The sequence below is a fragment of the Parasteatoda tepidariorum genome, chromosome 2 (assembly GCF_982258835.1).
Source record: "Parasteatoda tepidariorum strain Cologne lab strain chromosome 2, Ptep-v5.0, whole genome shotgun sequence".
NCBI lineage: Eukaryota > Metazoa > Arthropoda > Arachnida > Araneae > Theridiidae > Parasteatoda > Parasteatoda tepidariorum.
This window is the reverse complement of record NC_141756.1, coordinates 57,875,516-57,900,165: the sequence shown is the minus strand read 5'-3', so window position 1 is coordinate 57,900,165 and position 24,650 is coordinate 57,875,516. Positions and strand designations below refer to the sequence as shown.

The 24,650-nt window shown below is 25.7% G+C and overlaps 1 protein-coding gene across 1 annotated transcript in view; it reads left to right on the top strand.

Moving 5' to 3' along the window:
* The window catches only part of LOC107446297 (uncharacterized), a 75,008-nt gene that overhangs the window by 5,442 nt on the left and 44,916 nt on the right, over positions 1 to 24,650 (top strand). The window contains exon 2 of the mRNA XM_016060907.4: positions 15,007 to 15,203. Within this exon, the coding sequence (XP_015916393.1) occupies positions 15,007 to 15,203 (197 nt within the window). The remainder of the gene's footprint in view (positions 1 to 15,006; positions 15,204 to 24,650) is intronic.

Genomic DNA, 24,650 nt, shown 5'->3' with positions numbered 1-24,650 from the left:
TGTACAAGTTTTCTAGATTGGATCACATAGAGTTACCTAAAGTGGACTAGTCTAAAGGTTGTCTAATTTTTCAGGTAAAAAAGTGGTTAGCTGCACTTTTCCAGAAAAAAAAATGAATTAAATATAACTATTTAACGTATCAAGTCTTTAGCGACATCAATATGAATACACTTTTGTTTACTGTTTCATTAATAATTAGGTTTACATTTTACTTAAAAAAAATTCCAGTTTAAATACTTTTTAGTGTAGTATAGAATCGTATTTTTTTTCCTGATCAGTTATCAGATTTTGGTTTTACATCTGAGTTAGTCATTGCTCATACGTTTAATATAGCAAGTAAAACGTATTTGCTGACCTATTATTAAAGCAAAAGATGCCGGTGAAAAATAATGTAATAAGACTGTGATGCATCGTTGTTTTGTATATCATATGAAAAAAAGGATAAACAACGCATTTCACAAACTGTGCAATGATACTGCGCATAAAGTTTTAAATAGATTGTTATTATTTTATTCCAATGTATTTTCTAGTTTATTAAATTATTTAATAAACTACTCAATAAGTTAAATTATATCATTTTATGATCTAAGTATGAATACATTAAAATATTTAGTGAAATTTTAAGTTGAATAAAATGTCTTGGCCTAGAATAAAATCAAATTAATAAACAATGATTGAAAATCAAAATAAGATTCTTTAAGATGCCCTTAAATGTGGAAGTAAATATCTTTATTTAATATTTTGGAACTTAAAACTTGATTTTATTACATTACTTGAATTTTTTTTTTTTATGTATAGCATTATATTTCAAATATTTGCAATATTTTATTACACATTACTTAAATAGAAAAATATTGAATTTCTTTTTAATGGGCCATAATTTGCATTTTGCGATTTACTTATATTTTTTAATAGATCAGAATTAATATTTTATGAGCATTTTAAACCAATTGCTACTAGTTTTTATTTATTTTTTATTTCTGTTTCATTTTTAAAGTTTTTGTAAACTCATTTCAGTTGTAAAATTATATTTTCTTATTTTCTATTTTCAAAAAAGAAAAATTTTCAATTTTAATTGAAAACTTCTGCAACAAAAATGGTAAAAAATAATTATGTATTACTGAAGTATTCACGGGAAACTAACTTATTCCTTTTGATAAATGTGATCTTTTTGATTTTTAAATTACTAAAAGAAATTACAGAATTAGTTTAAATTCCAGAATCATTAGGGAAGTTACTATGAGGGGTAATTTAAGGTCATTTCATAATGTAACGTTATCGACAAATTAATTTTATTTATATTTTCATAATTTTGTTCATAGTTCAGAAATTATAACATAAACATTAGAAAATATTACATTCTAACATTAGAAAAATATTAGATTTCTTGAAAGAAAAGAAAATAACATATTTTTAGCAGCTATTTACAATAAATGAGGAATTATCAATATGAAGTTTAAATCTTAATTTTCTTTTTCTTTCTTCAAACTACTGTACTTGTATTTATAGCAAATTAAGTATTTCTTAATGCATAGTTAATCTAAACTATTAAATAATTGGAGTTCAAACCAAACCTATTTTGCAACATTTTCAATTGCGAGATTTTTTAACGTTACTTAAAAAAATCTCATTTCTAATAGTTATCAAATTTATAGATATTCAGAACATCTTTTATAGATATTATCACATCACTTATGGATATTCAGAACATCATTTATGAATACTATCACATCATTTATAGAAATTTAAAATATAGCATTTGTGGAACTGAAGTACAAGCACTCGATTGATTTACTCTCTTGTTGTTTTTAATTGAAAATTGATTTTGTTTTCAAATTTAAAAATTCTACTGTAGATTTGTCTGAATTGTCAAAATATTGCGAGGAAATCAAATATATTAGTGTCCGAGTGATTAAACAGCTAGCGTTAATATCAAGCATAATTTTAATGTGTATGAAAATATTGATACTGTTTTAAAGCATTCAATATCTCTTTAAAGAAGTGAAAATAATATCTTTTAGCTGCTATGAACAATGAATTTATAAGAATCGTTGATTAAACATTTACTCTTTTGTTGCTTCAACGCAATCATTTCGTTTATTTACTGAATTAAAAATCCTGCTGTGTAATAAAGCTATTTTGCTAAGTTAGTAAGCATTTAGCACCAGAATTAAACAGATTCGGCAGGAGTTATTAAGTTATAGATTCATCATTAAACTAAAACATATTTTTTATATATAAAAGCTTTTTGCGATATTTTTAAAGCATTATTTTTATTAATTTTAGAAAATATTTGCCATTTACAATCTATCTATAAGAACTGCGGTACAAACATTAAGTTTATTTTACTTAGACATAAATAATTAAGTTTTAAAATCAGCTATTTTCTTTCATTTTTATAAATTAGGACTATTTTTTTTTCTTTGGTTACTGCATCAGTACCTTTCAACATCATGTTGAAAATGATATAGATTTTTTCTTGAAATTTTGCTATTATATCACTCTTTTTGTTTTACCCAATTTTAAACGTTATTAATATTTTTAAATCTATTGACTTGGTTGCACCATAACAACTTAAACACTTAACAATGTGATTCCCTTATGACATTGAGAACTAAATTTTGGAGTGTTAGTTTAACACACAAAAAAATAAAAGTTTTACATTATTGCTGAATAATGTGCTGAATACTGTTTTACGTCACATTTCTGAATGTCACTGAGCATCTTATCAAACGTCTGTTTTAATGAGTAGCATTTTTGATAATTAGCTAATGGGTAATACTGAGTTGTGGTTGATATAAATTATAGAGCAATTTTTTTAAAAATTTAATTCTGTGAAATCTAACACGTACATTAATTTTGAATTATTTGACACCTTTATAATTTTTCTTCAATCTAAAAAGTTTTTTGGTTTATTTTCAATGTAATAATTTAATAGTTTGCAACTAAGGGATTATAGCCACAAAATGTAATTAAGGAAGAAAGTTTTCATATAAATGATTCATTCGTTCTTAATATATTTTTATTAGTTTTATAAATCATTAATTTTATTATAAATATGTAAAATTTGTAATTCTATAGAAAAAAATACCATAGAATGAAATTATCAAAATTATCTAAAACTATCTATAAATAACTCTTGATGAATCATCTATTAGCGTAAGTTATTTGTTTATTATCTGTATATATAATTATTATCATAAATAAATGGAAATCAGAGAAGAAAAAAAAGAATAATTAAGTTATTGGAAAATAATACTTTAACCAAAATGTAAAATCACGCTTATTTTTTTCAGTTCTTAAAAATTTTTAATATTTACAGTGGGTTTCAATGTATAGTGAATAGTCATTGCACTATCGTTTATAACAACTTATAACAAACTGAAAGTCAATGCAGATTTAAATATAATCATTATTCAATATTACACATTGGTTAAAACATAAAGTAAAAATCAAAATAGAGTAATAATGGTAAAAATATACGTGCGAAATCAATACAGTAACTTAGATTAAATTTTTAAAGTTTTTTTTTTCAAATAATTTTCTTTTCTTCCTTTAAATTGCGAAGTTTATAAACGATTATAAAATGCTAACAAATATCGTATCAATATTGTTTTGAGAAAAGATAACATTAAATAAATAAATCCCTCAAAGAAGTTATATTTACGTTTTCAACAATCTTAGCACGTATTTTTTTTTTGTACAATATATTAATTTTACGTTTATGAACAATAGTCAATGGTACTGGGTTTAGCTTCAACTATTTTAAATAAACTTCTAAATATAATCTCAATTGTTTGAATCTCCAATATATGCTATTCTGATTGTGATATAAAAAAATGGAAACAAGCTACAAAAATTATTGGATTATTATTAAACTCTAATAATATATTTATGTTACTAATAATATATTATATAAATTAATAACATATTTATGTTACTAATTATATATTATGTATTAAACTTATAATATATTATATCAAATAAGTTGCATTATTAGAACGAAACGCTTTTTTTTTTGGTACAACATGTTCTCTCAATAAAAGGTACACACAGGGAAAAAGTACGAACATTAAAAAGTATTTATTAAAAATTTAAAAATCGTACGACATTCAAAACAGAGACTTCTTTTTCTGTAAAAAGTTAATTCAAGAAATTTAATTTTTCATAAATTGTTCTTGTTATATTTTTTTTTGTGGAGAACGAAGGTATATTTTAATAGGTATATGATCAGTTTGAAATTTTAAAAATTATCTTTTGAAATTTCATAAATGATAAGCTATTTGGCCAATCTTATTTAAGTTATGTATTTGTCATTAATACGTAAAAATACGTAGTTTAAAGTTATGTTAAGCATTTACATGTAGTGCAATTCAATAATTTCGCAGATAATTTAGTAGACAATCATAGAATATTGTATTTCGCATGAAATTATCTTTAGATAAACGAATTTTATAATTACAAGTATATATTAATTTACATAAATAGTTTAGAGAAATTTAAAAAAAAACATTAAATGTTTAAAACTTCTGAACACTCTCTCTGTAAAAGAAAAAGAGAGAGAATGTTTTTGTGTCTGATTTTTCGACTAAAATATAGTGTGAACTGATCAATTAGTATATTTAAGTTTAGACTAATAAACTCTTAGATTTGCGAGTTAGTGCTCTAAATCAAAATTAAATCAAAAGCTACGTGTTAAATTAAAAGCTGTTTATATTTTGCTCACCGTACATTAACAAAATTTAATATTGAGAAAAAGTAATTTAAAATGTATGTTCATGAACTTTTGGAAGTGTGTTTATTATTAGAATTTTACAAGATTGCTTGAGAAGTTTACTAGATATTTTATTCATTAATGTTTAGTCATTGTATAATGCTTTTTTCGATTTTTATATTTTATTAACTTTTATGAAAAATAAAATGTTTTCATATTTTATAGCAAATTCGATTTTTACAGTCTTTTATTTGAACTTGCTTTTTTCATTTTGCAAATAAGAATTAAAGACATTTAAAGTAAACATGTTAAACTCTTTCTACGAAAAAAACAAAAGTCTACATAGTATTTAAAATAATTTAAAATGGAAATTTTTTTATTTTACCTGAGAAGCAATTTATCTTCTTTGTATTTGATATTATAAATTTAGTATTTAATATGATTATTTCATTTTGTAAAATTTTGAACAAAATCATTTAAAAATTTTTCATCTTAAAACATACCCTGAAAATATTGTAAATAAGTCTATTTAAAATTGCACTTTATTCTGATAAAACTTTTACAATGTCCTTTATTCCACTAAAATGAATTTCACTAAAAATTTGAGTAAAATGCTCATGTGCGCATTTGATTTGATTACGGTAAACAATACTGGTTATGTTTCCTGTTGTTTGGAGGATGATATCACATGATAAAAATGTTTCTTTATTTTTCGGGTAAGCAAGTGATTTAATTAAGCGTTTATTACTAGTCTAAATCAAATGCGGAATTAACGCTATGCACAAACATATATTTTTCATTAAAAATAAAACACATGAAAACATTCAAACTAAGCACATTGAAACTAAAATAATCACTAGTAATTCAGTTACAAGAGTTACTTCATAATATTAATTATGACTTCCGAATTCTTTTAATTACAAGCATTACACTGTAAAACTATTCTGTAATATTACGGAAAAATATCTGGCAGCTAGGATGCCACAGATTATCTGTATGATACAGAAAAAGCACGTTTACTGTAAAATATCTTTACGTATCAGATATTATAATTAAGAAACATAAATGGATTGGTAATGTTCTACGTAAAACAAGTTTTTGATTGGTACCCTCAGGGCAATCGAAAAATAGGAAGACTGTAAATGTCTGAAGACCATCAAATTTTCTGTATGAAAGTTACAGAATTATTATGTTTTTTGACGGAAGTTTTTTTGCAGTGTACTTGTAAATGCATAATTTATCCATCAATAACAAGATATATATTTCCCATCTATTATTGTATAAGTATTTTTAAAGAAACATAATCGTTAAATAACTTTGAAAGAGCTAATTATTTAAATATTTAGTTTATATTTTAGCTTTATAATCTATCATGATTTTTTGGTATTTGTAATTTAAAATTTTTGATTGATTATAACTTTTTCTCCCTTTTAACTTATTTATTGCATTAAAGCGTTTTTTTTTAGAGCTCTGAAGATTATAAAAACTCCCCTTAACATTTCATTTCACATTTCCAATTTCTCACCACTTAAAAATCGCAACATTGTATAAAAATACATCTCTGACACAAATTTGAATTACCATCTCCTTTTTTGCTACCTAAGATAAACTTACTCCTCAGCTTGAAGAAAGAAAAAGGAAGTGCGATGTTTTACACACCAAACCACCTGTTGGCCTTGGCGCTTTTTGCAACCAAATTCGAGCTATCAGAGCTAATTAAGTAACCGGGAATAATTAGCAAAAATCAGATTAGTCCTAATTGCTATTCACAGCCATCCTTAGAGCCGCAGCATGCTAATTCATCCCCATTCTTCACGTAGAGAAGTTAGTGGAAACCCTTTTCTAGAAGTTCAGGTTTAAGCGTGGTTTTTGTATTCTCTCAGCTTTCAAATTGATAAGATATTTTTATCTGTCTCTTTTCTTATCGTTTTATTTTTCAAAGAATGGAAAGAATAATGGAATCTAATTGTAGGAGATGTTTTTTAGCGCCTTTCTTCCTGTTCGTTGTTTTGCGGTAATTAGTCAGATTATAAGCTAAATTAAGAACAGTGATTTAGGTGTACTGAATCTACACTTGAGTAACTTATGAATAGAAACTTGGCTTGTGGTAATTAATGTATTCAACACAAAGTAGAGCTCATATTCAAAGCACGGAGTTTGATAGTTATTTATATTTTGGATTTTTTGACTCTTATTTTGCATAAAGTTATGCATTAGGAATAGTTGTTTATTATATTTTTTAAGTATGTAAAAGTTTATCTCTTTCATTAACTTCAAATCACAAATATTATTTATAATAATACGAAATTCCCATTAAAATTCTCAAAGGCAACAAAAAATGAAATTAAAAATTTAAATTGCTTAATTTTTTTTCACTTTATCAGAAAATGTTTTTATTTTTTATTTTTATGCATAGCTGCATTTTTGTTTTAATTTTAAATTTTTGGTTTAATAAATTATTTATATTTCATCAATATTTTTTCGCTTGAAATTATTAATTAGAAATTGTTTGCTACTTTTTAAGTAGTTAAAAGTATAAGACATAGATGAATTTTAAATCATCAATACAGCATAGTTTTATCATAAGAACTTCAAGAGTTTTTGAAAACTAACCGATTTAAATTGATTACCAGTAGCAAAAATAATGATTGGCAATAAGTAAATTCTTTAGAGTTTCAAAGATCCTTTCCTTAACGAATATTGCAAATACAAATAATTTTAAATATATAGGTGCAAAATAAATTAATACTCTTAGATTAATAATACTTAAATATTCCCATTTACTTTATAGTTTTTATACATATTTTGAGTGGCTTTTTATAAAGGAAACATTACTGAGATATTATATTCTTACATTATATATGAAACAATAACTACAAATTTAAAGATTCATTTGTTTATTCATACATTTTTTTCATAAATATATTGTTCTAACACTTTTTTTAAGATTTCATATTTATTTCTAAGGAACAGTAAGCTTGAAGCAAGTTTTAATAAAAATTATACACTAACTATTTAATTCTAAGACAATCGGCTGAATACGCAGCATTGAAAAATGCAATTTCATTATCCTAGTGGTTGATAAAATTGCTATATAAACTCAATATACTCAATCAGCCATTAAAGAGCAAATACTTTACTTCCTCTGTTTTACAAATTTTAATCATTGAACAACGTTAATTTTAATTAACCGATGCAATTTTTCCCCTTGCAATACAAAGAACAACGACAACAAAAACATTTCCACCTCAAGCATTAAGTGCACTTTACAGAAAAAAAAATTAACACCTCTAATACTTTTAAGCACTTATATAAAATTTACTTCTATTTGTATAAATAGTCTACTAAAAATAAGTGTTTAAAGAGATGCTTTTGTAATTTCAGTTTTATGAATTGCATATAATAGTATAAAACAAGCAACAGATTTGTCGTTGATGGGATAAACAAGCTACGAATAGTGTCGTATTTGACTTACCATAAAACAATTATGAGTGCTATATTATTCCTTTAAATAAATTTATTAGTTATGCTTAAACGCAAAAAAATTACTTTACGGCTTATTAAAAAAATTCTACGTAGAAATAAGAAAAATCCTACGTTAATATTTTTAGCAACTGTTAATCGATTAAATAATCACCTGTTATGAAGTTAAAGAGTATTTAATTTATGTTATTACTTATTATTTTCAATATTACGACAGCAGTTTTAATATTTTCTGTTTTATATTTTATGTTTCATACGTTATCACAAATTGTTATAAGATACATTTCAAAATACCATTACCAGTGATGCCAACTACTCCACTTTCTACATAAGTTTTAATAAATTGGCAGCGAATTATACAGTAAAACTTATGGAATAGGGATAACTGCAATAAAGTTGCATCTCGTATAATACTTTGAATTTTTGATTTGTAGTGATGAAAAAATTACATAAAATAAAAAATATTAAACTGAAAATAGTTTAAATTTTGTTACCACTTGATAATATATGTTTTTCTTTTAGAAAAGCGGAGTAAGTTGGCGTCTCTGCATTACTCATTTTTTATATTATTTGAAGTTCTATTCTGACAAGCAAATTATCGAGTAATTTTTAATTCACATATTAATTGAAACAATTTTAACACTTATGTAAATTTTCAGCTTTTAATTTATATTTGGAAACATTTCAATTTTTCATAATGTTTAAAGTTATCAATTTATGCAATTCATGTATGTGACATTATTTACACTCCAAACATTAATTTGTTAGACATTTTTGCACTTTAAACAAACATCTTTATAAATAACATAATAATTTGGCACAAATTATCCACTAAATGTCCATTAAGTTTTAGTTTCTATATTATTGAAAATTATGAATGCGCCGTAATTATCTTTAGATTTAACAATCAATATTAACTTTAATTTGAACTTGTTATTCCCAAATTGCTAAAGAGCTAGTCGGAGGAAAAACTTAAGATTAATACCAGTCTACTCTAAAATTGCTTATTAAAACATAAGAGTATTATGTTCCGAGTTGTAGTGTATAAAATAAAACTTCTTAAATTGTCTTTTAGTGTTGAAATATTTAATTAGATCTTGAAGTATTATATTAAAATACTTTATTAAGTATATTCCGAGAACTCATTTTGCACTATATTGTACTTTTCATATCAATTTAAAAACTTTATTCATTATAAACCTTATCCAAAACACTCCATACAGGAGAAACTAGACGAAAGTGAAACTAGTCATAAATTATAATTATTGGCCTTACCCCCGTGCTGTAGCTTTTTAAAAACATAATAAAAGTTTGTTTTGGAAGATTAGTTTTCTCGGGGGACTGATAACAGGAAGGAAGTATGCACTTTGATTAATTAGCTTTTGTGTTGCCTCGTCTTCTCCTCACTTTTGTTTTTATTCTCTACTTGCTATGTATGCCTCCTTCTCAAATTAGGACCTGTCAGCTCGATAATTTCATCAGAAGCTGGCGGAATTACTTCGGAAAGTGATGAAATACTTTCGTATTTTAATTTCTTTTGCTCAAGTGCAAACGATATACTAAGCTTTAGAGAGAATTAAACAAGCAATTTATCAGAGTTGCTCCTTCTCTGTATGTGAAGAGAAAGAAAAAAAATGAGATAATAAGAGAAATTTGTATAAAAGTTTTGTTGTGTGCAAAATCATTTGATAAAAATAATTTTGCTCTTTCCTTTCTCTTAACTGTATAAACGGTTGAAATAGTTTGCAAACGAAACAAAATTATTTTAAAAATATTTTGCATAAATCGTTTGACAAAAAAAAAATGAAGAAAGCTAGTGATATCGTTTTCTCATGCAAACGATATCATTAGCTATTATTTTTATCAATCGATATATGTAAAATAGTCTTGAAAATAATTTTATTGCTTCTTTGTTAACCATTTTAATAGTTTATTTTTAATGAATTATTCGTCTGTTTGATTTCAAAAGTATGAATATTTATATCGATATTATTCAATAGTTAATTCCATCATATTTCTATTCTTTTAAAAGAAAAATGAGACTTTTTTTTAAAATTAAAATACAAACCAAAATAATTTACAACTTTATAATATCTTTATAATATCAGGTTTTATTCATGATTTAAGGATTGAAAATTTTATTTTACGTGATACTTTGCTTCTTTAAAAAAAATATTAAACTATTTGTAGAAATATTATTTAATGCTGAAAATCGCTCGATTAAAATTGGAATAAAATGGAATAAAAAATTCTATTTCGGGGAAAGGATCTGTTTCCTTTCTCTTTAAAACGATATTTTGCGTTTTCTTGAAATTCTAATTGTTATTTCTTCATGAATGATTAACGCCTAAGAATCTATAATTGCTTAACTTCCATTCATAGAATAACTTTTTGATCTTGTTTAACAAATTGTATGTTAATACTTGAATGTAAAAAAAAAAATATATGTATTTAGTGTTAAAAATTTAAAATGTTAAAACGAAAAATAGTATATTAAGTAATTTACATCACATGTTAAAAGTTTGTATAAGTTTAAAATGGCATGTATTTTATCATTAAAAATATGTGCTCAGTTTTATTAGATGCGACAGAACAATTTTTAGAAAAGCAAATATTTTAAAAAATGTTTATAATAATAATTGAAATTATAATGGAAAAATACATCCTTTAGAATAATTAATATTGCTGTTTTGAAAACTTATGTTCGTAGTTAGCATTTATATCAAATGCAAGTATTCCTATTACAGCATTTGGGTCTGATTCTTTCTCTATTATATTTCCTTTCTCTCCCCTTTACAAATTTTTCATTGCTATTATTTTGCAAAAAAAAATAATAAATAAAAATTATCTGATAATTTTATTTTATGCTTCTAAAATATAAGATTATTCTAATGATTTTCATGTTTCTTACTTATTTAAACAGAATCAGTTATTAAAAATTGTCTAAAAATGATTTAGAGAAATAGTGTTTAAGTTGCCATGAAACTACGAAAAGGCATTTACTGTTTCAATGTCTAAAATATTTCGATATACTTTTAATTATGTAACTTTAAGATAGCTAACAAGATTATGCATACATCAAACGAATTCTTACATGAACAATTCTGGCTATTAAGTATTTACTCTCGCAATACTGATTTATAAGCATGTGAAAACACTTTTATCTATCAAGTCTTTTAGCTTATCCATGGACTCAAGTTTGTACTCGGTATTAAAAAAATTATTTAATTGTGTGTAGATTTCTAAAACATATAAATGTACGCTATTATAAGAACTACAACATCGGTATTTTGAACCGTAATTTCATGCGAATTTTCTGCATTCTTCACGGAGGAAAAAAGTTTGATATATTTATCATACTGCATATTAATGAATTTTTTTTTCTTTTTTTGAAGAAAAAAAACGAGTATTTTGATTAATAAAACTAGACTAAACGGTATTTAAACCATTCATTAGCTAATTTTCCCGTTCATATGTCAGTGGTTTAACAGAAATTCTGGTTTCCAAAATTCTTATTACCACACATTTAGTAAAAAATACAAAACAGAAAAGTTAATTTAGTCAAATAAATAGCTTTTAGTCACTGCTCTAAGGTAACATGATAAAATTGCCAAATTTTATCACAATGTAAGATGCAGCTTGCATTGCATTAACATGCAATACATTAAATGCGTGTAAATACAATATGATTTAATATGCTATGGCCGACATAAAATGGTTTCTCCCTTTTTCGTACACTAGCGATCTCGATAACTTTTTCTCCACGCTAGGTTTAAGTACAAATTTAACAATATACGTATATAAATGCTGATTACTTAAGTGATAAATATCGAGTAAGACATTATTTCGTAAATATATGTGGTAAAACTGGACACATTTTTTTTAAAAAATTTATCTGAAATGCAATGAGAACTACATGAATAATAATCACGCTGTCTGATTTTTAAGTAAATCGGATGAAAATTGAAATCGGGTTTAACAAAAAATGTCAACTGTTTTCTTTTTTTTTTCAATCAGAATATTACACTAAAAACTACACTGAGAAAAAAATATAACCAAAACTACCCGAATATTGTAAAATTTACTGTTCTTTTGGCTATATGAGCATTGTTTTAGGAACAGCGAAAGCTCAATAATTTTTAATGAATCGCTTTCGTAATGATTTTGATAAAACTAATAATAAAATATGGTTTTATAATATGAAATAAAATTTGGTAACTGTGGTCAAATTTGGCAAATTTATCATGATACTTTAGAGCATAGCATAAAAATAATTTATTCCGTTAAATTTACATTTAACTTTTGCATTTTTACTAAATGTGTGGTAAAAAAAATCTCAGAATTTCCAATAAAACTGTTACCATATGAACGGGAAAATTACCAAATGAATGGTTTAAATACCGAGTGTTTTGGTTTTATTAACCATAAATTCGTTTTCTTTACCAGAAATATCATTACCTAACAGTACAGTAGTTTAACTAGAATTTTTTTCTCTGTAAACAAGTGAGAAGTTTTAAGAAATTAGGAACAACTGGATTTTATTCAAATAATTAAAACGTCAATTTCAGAATATGGGGACAAAATAAGTTCATTAAATAATAAGAACTTCAAGTTCTGTATTTTATATTGCTTAAAGAACTTTTTTGAAACAATATTTTGTTTAAATACTTATTTTAATTATTTAAATTATGAATAATATGGAAATCATAATGTAACATATAATACAAAGAAATAGAATATAAAGTATATATTTTATTTGAAGTGGATAAATAATGATAATAATTGCGAATTGAATGTCAATATAAGGGCAGATTTAACAACAAAGTTTAATGCAATAAACTGTTTGCAATGGGGTAATTCCCTTTTCACCGGATCATTTACTTCAATGACGCATCGCTTTTTCGGAAAAGTGATTGTATGACAATTGTTGAGAACATTCTGATTTATATTTAAGAACTATTTCAAATTTCTATGAAAAACTGACTAACAAAGCTTTCCCTGGCTAGTAAAAAGTGAATTTAAGACATTGCTTTGAATTGTAACATGTAGTATAGCTTTAAACAGTTCGCAGTTATCTTTAGCTGATATTCTAAAAATAATATCAAAGCATTTTATTTTTCTAATATTTCAGATAATTCTTTTATTTTCATTAAGCTAATTATAAGATATTGATAAAAAATGTGTGGATAATATTTTTTTATGATAATTACACAAATATTTTCTAATAAACTACATTTGTTAAATTTTTTTTGAATGCCATTCTTAATAAGTATAAATTATACATGAAAGTACAGCTGTGTAAAAATAATAGAATGAATATTCCTAAAATACGAAAAAAATAAGTGTGAGTTTTAACTTATGATGTAAATGCTCAAAAAATAGTAATATTTCTTACAAATATTTTGATATCAAATAATTGAATAAAACAACCTATTTCATTTTCCAATTTTAATAGATATTGCATATAAAACATGCTTAAATTAATATAAATATAAGTTAGTATAAGAAATATGAACTGTCACTACTAATCATAGATTTAGCAATAAGTAAAGCTTGATAGATAGATGTTTTATATTTTACGTTCAAAAAACCATTAACATCCTTAAATATTACATTAAGAGCTTTGTGAAAGAAGCAGGCAAGTGACATTATAAGGGATATTTATTAATCAGAGAAAATTATATAAAGTAGGTGCATCTATATAGGTAAGTTTAATGGAACAGAATTGCTTTTTCTTTCTCTTTAAATTCGACATAACTAATTCGCATAAAATTTAAGTAAGCTTGCATGAATTTTGTTTCAAATTAAGTAGTGGTAAATAAAATAAGTTAAAGAAATAAGAGCACCACCATCTAATAAATCTATCATAAAAAAGTTTGGATACCCGATTGTAGCCAATCTGATTCATGTTTTTAGCTCTTTACAGGTCACAATTACATTAAACATGATTATTTTTTCGAACTGAATTTATTCCGTACTACTTTGCCTTAGACCTGAAAATAACCACTCACCACTACTAAAAAAAGTGGCGGCTTAAATTAAATAAATAACCGGTCACTCTTCCCTTTTTTTAAATTGTGTTTAATGATAAAATTACACCAATGGATAAAGATTCTGGAAAGCAGAATTTTTATTAAAATGTCCAATGTTTCCATTCGAAATTTTGATCCTCCAGAATCAATCAACTTGAGAGGAAAAAATTTATGTGAAAGGATATTTCTTTAAAAATTCACATATTTCAAAGCTATAATGTATACTTTAAATGTATTTTGAATCCTTAAATAGTTTTAAATAGAGTTCTTTAAAGTCAGAAAGTTTAACTAAAGTTTGCACATACGTATTTATATTACTTTTATTGTTGAAATAACTTTTTATAGCCGTAGATCATTTCTAATACGAATTTTTTAAAATATAATTTAATCCAAGAAAAAAAAATTGTGCAGAAAATGACTATTAAGTGAAAAGGACCTTCTCGATATCAGTCACCGACTCTTTAGGTTTGTGGCTGCTAAAAAGTGGCTACTAAGTTATTAGAGTCTACTGGTCACCGGCTACTAAATGAAAATTTAAAATTTTCAGGTCTACTTCGCATGTAACTTAAAAGCACAGAATTATGATAGTCTTATAAGAGTTAACAATAATTCTGTTAGCATTACGTATATCTCGAAATTAAATTGTTTAATTCATCAGAAAAATTACCCAAACCATTATTATTTTTTGGATATGATTTTACTTCGCTTAAATTTCCAACATACAGATATAACTAATTCAATTCAGCTTTAACTAATTCAATTATGTCTTGTACGCAGGTGGTTTGCCATACAAAGTATACACCGGCCATGATGGTGTGTTGACGGAAAAAAGAAAGCAAAGACGAATCCGTACCACCTTCACAAGTTCTCAGCTGAAAGAGCTAGAAAGAGCCTTTCAAGAGACACATTATCCAGATATCTACACAAGAGAAGAAATAGCCATGAAAACCGATTTAACGGAAGCCAGGGTACAGGTATGTTACCATAATTCACCATTATATTTATTAATCACTTTTTCTTTTTTTTAATATTTTGAATCTTCAAAATACTTTCTGAACAGATTACGTGCAATATTTTGTTTCTTTTACTTTTCCTTAAAAAAGTGTTGGACCTTTAAGTTTTTGTTTAATAGCATATTTTCAAAATTTAGTACGAGTGCTAGAGGTAAGTGCTTGTAAAGTTTACTGCAGTTTGGAAACAAACACAGTCTTTTAACAGAACAATTAGTATCCTTCTTGATATTCCAGTTATTGAGGAGTTCTATAGTGCCATTCCAACTACTAAGTGGTTCAAAAAGATTTGACCTTAAATAAGCACTACATAAAAAACAAAATAAAGAAAATGAATACTAAATTTAGTGTACTGTTTTTTAAATGACAGAATTTCAAAATACACTGTAAAAAATTCAGGATCAAATTGCTGTGAAATTTAACGGAAAAGAAATCTGACATATCGTAATTTTTGCAAAACTATTTATTATAGAATCACTGTAGTTAAATGATTATTGCTGTAAAATATACGGTGAAATATTTTAAAGCAAAAATGAATTTCAAGGTAAAATTAATTTTACAGATAATACACCTAAGATACCGGTAATTCTTACCGTAATGTTATCTGGAATTTTTATAGAATACTTTGAAAATTTTTTATTTTAAAAACAACTTAATGCTTTTTTTAAAAAATTATTTAGTGCTTATATAACATAAAATCTTTTTGAATTATTTAACAGTTGAAATGGCACGATAAAATTCATTTTTTGCAAATGAATTATTGTTTATCGAAGAAGTTAAAATCGTAAATTTTAATTTATGTAGTTATCTGCTGCTATAGTTTGATTTCTAAAAAATATATGCATTAATCTTAGAGTTTTTTTAAATTATGTTTTAAACAATTTCAGAATTTAATGAAAGAGCATATTCACTGGCGTTTTATAAAATGTGAGAAAATCAACTAGACAAAATTAAGTTCTTTAAAATATTTCCATTCAAACTATCTTCTTTAAAGACTTAGCAGAATATACTGATACATTATGCATACAATCAATCACAGCATTTTCTTAATATTTATATAGTATTTTCAAAATGAATCTTAATGCGTTTTTTTTTTAAATTCAGATATGTTATTATATTACATGATTAGGTGTTTTCCACTTGCTATCCAATTTAAATTGAAAATTTCCGTAATGAAAAATCCATTATTTATTGTAAAAGTTTCAAAACATAGTAACTTGGAAAAGTGTTTTGTGTATCTTACTTCGAATTGCGAATGAAACCACTTAAACTGTTGATCAAAATAATAAATAAATTAGAAACTCAAAATTTAAGCTAATAGTTTTTTAAACTAGTATTTTTTTATTATTTTTCATTAAAATTTTTTTTACATATTTTTTATTTGATTTTTTTACATATTTTTTATTACATTTTTTGTCATTTCAAAATAAGAATTAGTATTAGCTATTTAGAAAATGAAAAGGCATAGTCATGCTATTGATTAATGACGTTTCTACGATTTGCTATCAAAATTGTCAATAGTGTAACATATTTTTTTTATTTATATATATATATATATATATATATATATATATATATATATATATATATATATATATATATATATATATATATATATATCTTTCAAATGACGATCAATAAAGTATTGCTCGAAACTTTTCGAATCTTTCTATGCTATATTTATTATAAAAATGAAAACATTTTGACTTCCCTACTTTATGATCCAAAAAAAGGCTCATTTATATCTGTAACAAATATAAAAGGCATAAAAAAAACGATCGACTCTGCCAGCTCCCAAAAAAGCTAATCGAGAGCACACACACACAAAAAAGTCATGTTCCTCTTCACCAACAACGATTCGCGTACACACGGCCTCAACAATACCAGCTGTGGTTGAAAGAAAAACTGTCACACTGGCTATGACTGATTCCCCACAAACGTCCAGCATGGTCGCGTGTTGAGGTACGTTGCCGTTTTCGGGTATGTCCCGATGTGTTCAACTGATTGCCCTTTTGTATCAGGTCGCGTGTCTTACTGATCACGGATGCGGATTGGGATAATGAGTTCCTGTGCAGCTTTTGAAGAGGAGGTTCGGCCCACACTTTGTTGTGTGAAAGTGGGCTTAGTGGGCGGTTTCTGATTGCTGTATTGTTGCCTGGATTGTCACTCTGAACGGAACAACTTGTCAACTCCAAAGAATCTTGTTGGATGGAGTCATTTATCTTCTCCGATCACTCTCTCCAGCCCCTCCCGAACATTGTTTGAATGAAATTTTAGTTGAAGTAGCAAAACTTTCGAATTTACTCTATTTAGAAACCTGTCAATTGTTTCAATTAGTTCCATTTATTACTATAACAATACAAATGAGCATTAGATTTAACATGAAACTAAATATTAGATTCTCGGCACAATTATAACTACTTGATTCAATATTTGAAACTTAAATCGCAATCAATCAGCTCCAATTGCTCTCGCATTAGACTGAGATAAAGTAATATCAAAACTTCTATTTTAGGCTATTTCGAAGAGTTAATTACTCAGAGTAATAGAGTCTGTTTAAACATTTAACATAAGAGATCAAAATTTGAATCGAAATGTCAGATTCAAGGTATTCCACATAAATATTACTGCTAGATTTTATCTCAAAATCACACAACATCAGCTCCACCTGTTCTCATTTTAGAATGGGAGACGAATATTAGATCCAAAATATTTGGCACAACTGTGACTACTAGAATTTAATATTTCAGGCTAAAATCGCTATAAATCAGTTCCACTTGCTTTCGTATTAGACTGAGAGGAGTAATATCAAAACTCTTATTTTAGGCAGTTTAGAAACATGTCAATTACTTCAAGTAAAAGAATCTGTTCAAACAATTAGCACCATAGTGATCGAAATTTTAGATCGAAATTAGATCGAATTTAGATTTAAGTATTAGATTCTAATGTATGAAAATTAATCTAATTGTATACAGTAAAAATTAGAACTTATTTTCAAGTTAAAGCTTAAATTATTTATTTATACATATATATATATATATATATATATATATATATATATATATATATATATATATATATATATATATATATATATATATATATATATATATATATATATATATATATATATATATATATATATATATATATATATATATATATATATATATATATATATATATATATATATATATATATATATATATATATATATGTCTATTTATACATAAGCGTCATTTTGATACACAAGAAGTTTTTAATACAGAGATCTCAGCTACGATTCAATTGAAGTAAAATCTAAATTGTTATTAATCTGAAATGAAAAGCAGTGCTTATTCTTATCTTTAAAGATGTTTTTCTAACAATAATTAATTTTATGACTTCTAAACTAATTTTCTTATATTTTTTGAACGAACATAGCGTAAATCAAATTTTTTTTAGTTCCTAATGAAGTTGATGAAGTTTTTAATATTATGTTTTCACTTAAAACTGCCCAACTGGGGTATTTTATTATAAATAAACACTCTATTACTTTTATAACTTTTAACATTGAATTAAAATGTAACAAAAATTGAATCAAAGTAACGTATACTTTAAATTTTTTTTGAAAAGTAAATCCTGAATAATTTTAACTCTAGTTTATATAAAATTTCAAAATCATCCAATAAACAGAAAGCTATAGTTTTTAACACAGTTATCACTTGAGGAAACCCATATGTAACTTTATTTAAAATCATCATAAAAAAATAAATAGTAAAAAATAAAATTAGAAATTATCAATTCTGAAATTTTCCTACCAAAGTTTTGACATTCATATTCTCGTACAAAATAAATAAAGAGACGATCTTGATATTAAAGGTTTTCCATCAGGTAAAATAAAAAAAAAAAACTTTTCAATACAATCCATTTTATCCCGAAATTTGCAATCGTCAATTCTGAAATTTTCATACTAAAGTTTTGGCAACCATATTCTTGTGGAAAAAAAAAATTAAGCAGACGATCTTTATTCTAAACGACTTTCCATCAGAACTTGGAATAAAAAATCGTATTAATAACATCAAGATTCTCATATTCTCATATCATTTTGGCATTCATATTCTCATTTTGACATTATCATTTTGACATTCATATTCTCGTACGAAATAAATATGTAAAGAAACGATCTCGATATTAAACCATTTTCCAGCAGAACGTAAAATAAAAATCGTTTTAATACTATCCATATTATCCCGAAATTTGCAATCGTCAATTCTGCAATTTTCCTACAAAAGTTTTGGCATCCATATTCTTGTGAAAAAAAAATTAAGCAGACGATCTTGATTCCTAATGGCTTTCCATCAGAACTTGGAATAAAAAATCGTTTTAATACCATCAAGATTCTCATATTCTCATATCATTTTGGCATTCATATTCTCATTTTGACATTATCATTTTGACATTCATATTCACGTACGAAATAAATAAGTAAAGAGACAATCTTGATATTAAACCGTTTTCCATCAGAACATAAAATAAAAAAACTTTTCAATACAATCCATATTATCCCGAAATTTGCAATAGTCAATTCTGAAATTATCGTGCAAAAGTTTTGGCATCCATATTCTTGTGCAAAAAAAAAAAAAAAAAAAAAAAAAAATATAATAATAATAAGCTGACGATCTTGATTCCTAACGGCTTTCCATCAGAACTTGGAATAAAAAATCGTTTTAATACCATCAAGTTTATCCCGATTTTTGGTAAAAATATTCCTCCTCATAACTTAGCAGTTACAAAGCAGTGTCAGAATAATAACAACCGTCCATTTCTGTCCATACAAGTTTATCAAAAGTCCGATCAAGGGGTTTGAAGTACAACAGACCCGACCCCACAATTCACCCGTGACAATAGTTGGGCACCCATGCAGACTCCTATCTTGTCAGAGCACGCTCGTTAATCATTGTCTAATGAGCCGAGCATCTTCAATATAGTGTGTTAGACCAGTTATTATATATATACGAGAGAGAGAGAGAGGATTCAGGGGTTGGTGTATAAATTTGAGTTAATGTTTACTAGAATGGAAGTGGCAAGGCACTAGGCTGTCAGACAAATTCAAGCTGTTTTCTCTTATATTAAATGCATAATTATTTGGACAAAAGATATTTCTCATGCAGCAAAACTTTGCTGTCGAGTTTGTTTGTTTTTGAATTTGTTGATTTTTCTGTCTTGTTAGACAAAGGAAAATTATACCCTGGACTGTTTGTGTTTATAAATAGCGGAATTGAAATGCAATGAATCATTAAACGTTTTTCTAGATTTTATTTTTTCGAAAAACGAAAACAGTAAAATTAAATGGCGATTTTTTTTCTTCAAAATTTGAATTTGCTTATTTTCTGTTTTGTTAGAATGAGGAAAAATGCTATCTTCTGTTTATGTTTTGATGTAGTCAGTAAAATTAAAACACGACAAAATATTACATGCTTTTCTAAATTTTGATTTTACACATCTATTTTAATTTTACGCACACATATTTGATTTTCTACATTTTGAGTTAATGTTTACTAGAATGAAATCGGTAAGACACTAGGCTGTCAGGCTAATTCAAGCTTAAATTAAATGCGCAATTATTTAGACGAAAGATATTTCTCATGAAGTAAACTTTGATGTAGAGTAAGTTGCTTTTTCTGTCCTGTTGGATAGAGGAATATTACGCTGTGGACTATTTGCGTTTAGAAATAGTGGAATTGGAGCACAATGAAATGTCAAACATTTTTCTATATTTTGATTTTTATAAGAACGAACGCAGTAAAATTAGATGTTGAGTTAGCTTTAAATTTGTTCATTTTCTGTTTTATTAGAGTGAGGAAAATCTCTGAAGACTGTTTATGTTTTGACGTAGTGGAATTGAAAACAATAAAATATTGAATGCTTTTCTAGATTTAAATTTTTTTTTTTTTTTTTTTGGAAAAATCAAAGACTTTTTTTGTATAATAAAATTGGATTTCGAGTTTGGTTGTCTTGAATTAGATCTGTTAATTTTCTGTCTTGATAGCAAGAATAAAATTTTCGTAGACTGGTTAGATGTAGTGGAATGTAATGCAATAAAACTTTAAACACTTTTGCAGGTTTTGATTTTTTGTTAAATGAATAGCATTTTTCGTACAGTGATATTAGATGCTTAGTTTGCTTGTTTTGAATTTGATCTGTTGATTTTCTGTCTTCTTAGAAGGAGGAAACGTTCTTAGACTTTTTATTTTTAGATGTAGTTAGTGGAATTCAAACTCAATAAAGCATAAATGCTTTTCAAGGTATACATTTTTAGAAAAAATGAACATTTATCGCACAATAAATTTAACTGTAGAGTTTTTATTTTTATTTATTTATTTGCTGATTTTTTGGTTTCGTTACATAGAGGAAAATCATTTTTTATGTTTTGATGTAGTGGAATTGAAACACAATGAAATAATAAAGACTTTTCTAGATTTTGACATTTTAAAAAAAACGAACGACATTTACAGTACAGTAAATTTAGTCGTTCGGTTTATTTATTTTGAATTAGATGCTTTTCTGCATTTCAGAAAGAGAAAAATTAGGTTGTATAATTTTTATGGTTAGTTTAGATGTAGTATAATTGAAACAAAATAAAATCATAAAGGCTTTTCTAGAGTTTGGTGCTTCGGAAAATGAACGAGACTTTTCTTGCAGTGAAGCAAGATGTCCCATTTATTTGATTTTAATTTGTTGATTCTTCTGTTTTATTTGAAAAATAAAAATTAAACTGTAGACTGCTTATGTTTGTATGTAGAATAATTAAAACACAATGAAATAATATACCCTTTTCTAGATTTTGAACTTTGAAAAACAAACATTTTTCGTACAGTAAAACTAGATGTCAAGTTTCATTGTTTTGAATTTATTGATTTTTGTTCCTTGTTAGAAACATGAAAAATGCATTATGAACTGTTTATGTTTAGGTACAGTGGAATTGAAACACTTTAAAATGTTAAGCCCTTTTCTTGATTTTGAATTTTTTGAAAAACCAACGACATTTCTCTCTCAGTGAAGTTAGATGTCGAGTTTGTATGCTTTGAATTTTATTTTCTGTTTTGTTAAAATGAGGAAAATCACTAGAGGCTGTTTATGCTTAAATGTAGTGGAATTGAAACACTGTAAAATATTAAATGCTTTTTTACATTCGGATTTTTTTCGAAAGAGGAAGGACTTTTCTCATACAGTAAAATTAGATTTCGAGTTTGATTGTTTTGAACTTGATTTGCCTGATTTTCTGCTCTGTTAGGAAGAAGAAAATTGATGTAGACTATTTTTTTATAAGTGTAGTGGAATTAATAAGCATTAAAATTTAAACACTTTTCTAGATTTTGATTCATTGTTAAATGGATTTCCTCATTCTTCGTATATTAAAATTAGATGTCGAGTTTGTTTATTTATAAGTTGATTTTCTCTCTTGTTAGAAAGAGGAAATTGCTTTAGACTGTTTATATTAAGATTTAGTAAGTGAAATTGAAAAACAATAAAATATTCACTGATTTATAAATTTTGATCTTTAGAAAAAGGGCGACATTTTTCATACAGTAAATTTTTAATTGTTGAGTTTTTCTTTTTCTTGCTTTTATTTGCTTATTTTGGTCATGTTAGGGAGAAAAAATTCGTTGTAGACTGCTTATGTTTTGATGTCAGTGGGATTGGAATGCAATAAAACGTTAAAACTCTTTTCTATATTTTAATTTTTCAAAAAACGAACGACATATTTCGTACCGTAAACTTAGCAGTCAAGTTTGTTTATCTTGAATTTGTTGATTTTCCTGCATTGTTAGAAGTTGGTAGTAGACTTCTTATGTTTACATGTAGCGTTGCTGAAACGAAGTAAAATGATAAAGGCTTGATTTCGATTTTTCGAAAAATAGACGATGTTTTTCGTTTAGTAAAAACAAGATAACAAGTTTGTTCAATTTTAATTTGTTGCTTCTTCTGTCTTGCTTGAAAAATAAAAATTACTCGATAGAATGTTTATGTTTAAATGTGGGGAAAATAAAATGCAATGAAATATTAAACGCTTTTCTACTTTTGATTTTTAAAAAACGAACATTTTTCGTACAGTAAAATTAGATGTCGAGTTTGTGTGTTTCGAATAAGTTGATTTTTCCTTTCCCCCCCCCACTCCTTTTTTTAGTAAGTAAAAAATAAGTTGTTGACTGTTTATGCTTAGTTATAAAAATACTTTATTATTCCCTAAAAAGAGAATATTTCAAAATGGCGACAGAGTCTTCAAAAAATAAATAAATAAATAATAAACAGCTGTATGTACATTATTTTATTTCCTGTAATAAGGAGGAAATTTAATATCACAAACTCAGTTTTTCTAGTTACCTTAAACACTGCAAAATATATTTCATTACATAATTTCATTGCTTAATTCCTTTATTTTACTATCATAGGCACTTGTAAATTATAAGACCTTTTTCCCACTTAAAAATATCTTTCATGCATGTAGGAACTTTTTTTTCTTTCAAATTTACCTTACTTTACGGTGATGATATTCCTAGTAACAGAAAACCATAATTATAGTTAATAAAACCAAAATACACGGTATTTGACTAATTTATTTGGAAATTTTTCCGTTCATATGATAACAGTTTAACTGAAATTCTGGGTTTGAAAATTATGGTTCTTATTACCACACATTTAATAAAGAATGCAAAAATTGGAAAGTAAATGTAATCGAATAAATGATTTTCATGCCATGCTCAAAGGTATGAAAAATTACCAAATTTAACCAAGTTTACAAAATTTAATTGCATATTATAAAACAATATTTTATTGCTAATTTTACCAAAATCATTACCAAAACTCTTCGGTGAAAATTGCCGAGCTTTCTGGTGCCCCAAACACTAAAAATTTTACCATATTTTGGTAGGTTTAACCATATGTTTTTTCTCAGCGTAGGATAAACATTAATAAATAAGATTTTGATTTACGTGATTATGCAATGAAGTTTTAAAATATGTTATATATGATTATTTTTATATATTCCAACTTCGAACTAAAAGTTTAAAAAAAATGCATCTTACTTTTTTCTCTTTTTATTTGAATATAATGAAATATATTAATGCATAATTTATACATTTAAACACTTTAATAAGCTTAATATCACCCCACAAACACCCTAAACTAAAGATTAAAGCAGGCCCAGACTCCCCTTTACCACTTATTTCTATAACACTCTAAAGCGGAAATCATCTATACCAGCGTGTAACAGATGGCTTCTTGAATAGTGTGGGGTGGATTATTCTATGGACAATAACCACCGTATTGGAACTATTGGTCATATATCTATATTCACCATATATATATACACACTCTCTAAAGGGGGGGAGGGAAGTCCTGAGGGTTGATTCTGTTCAGTCTTCTATA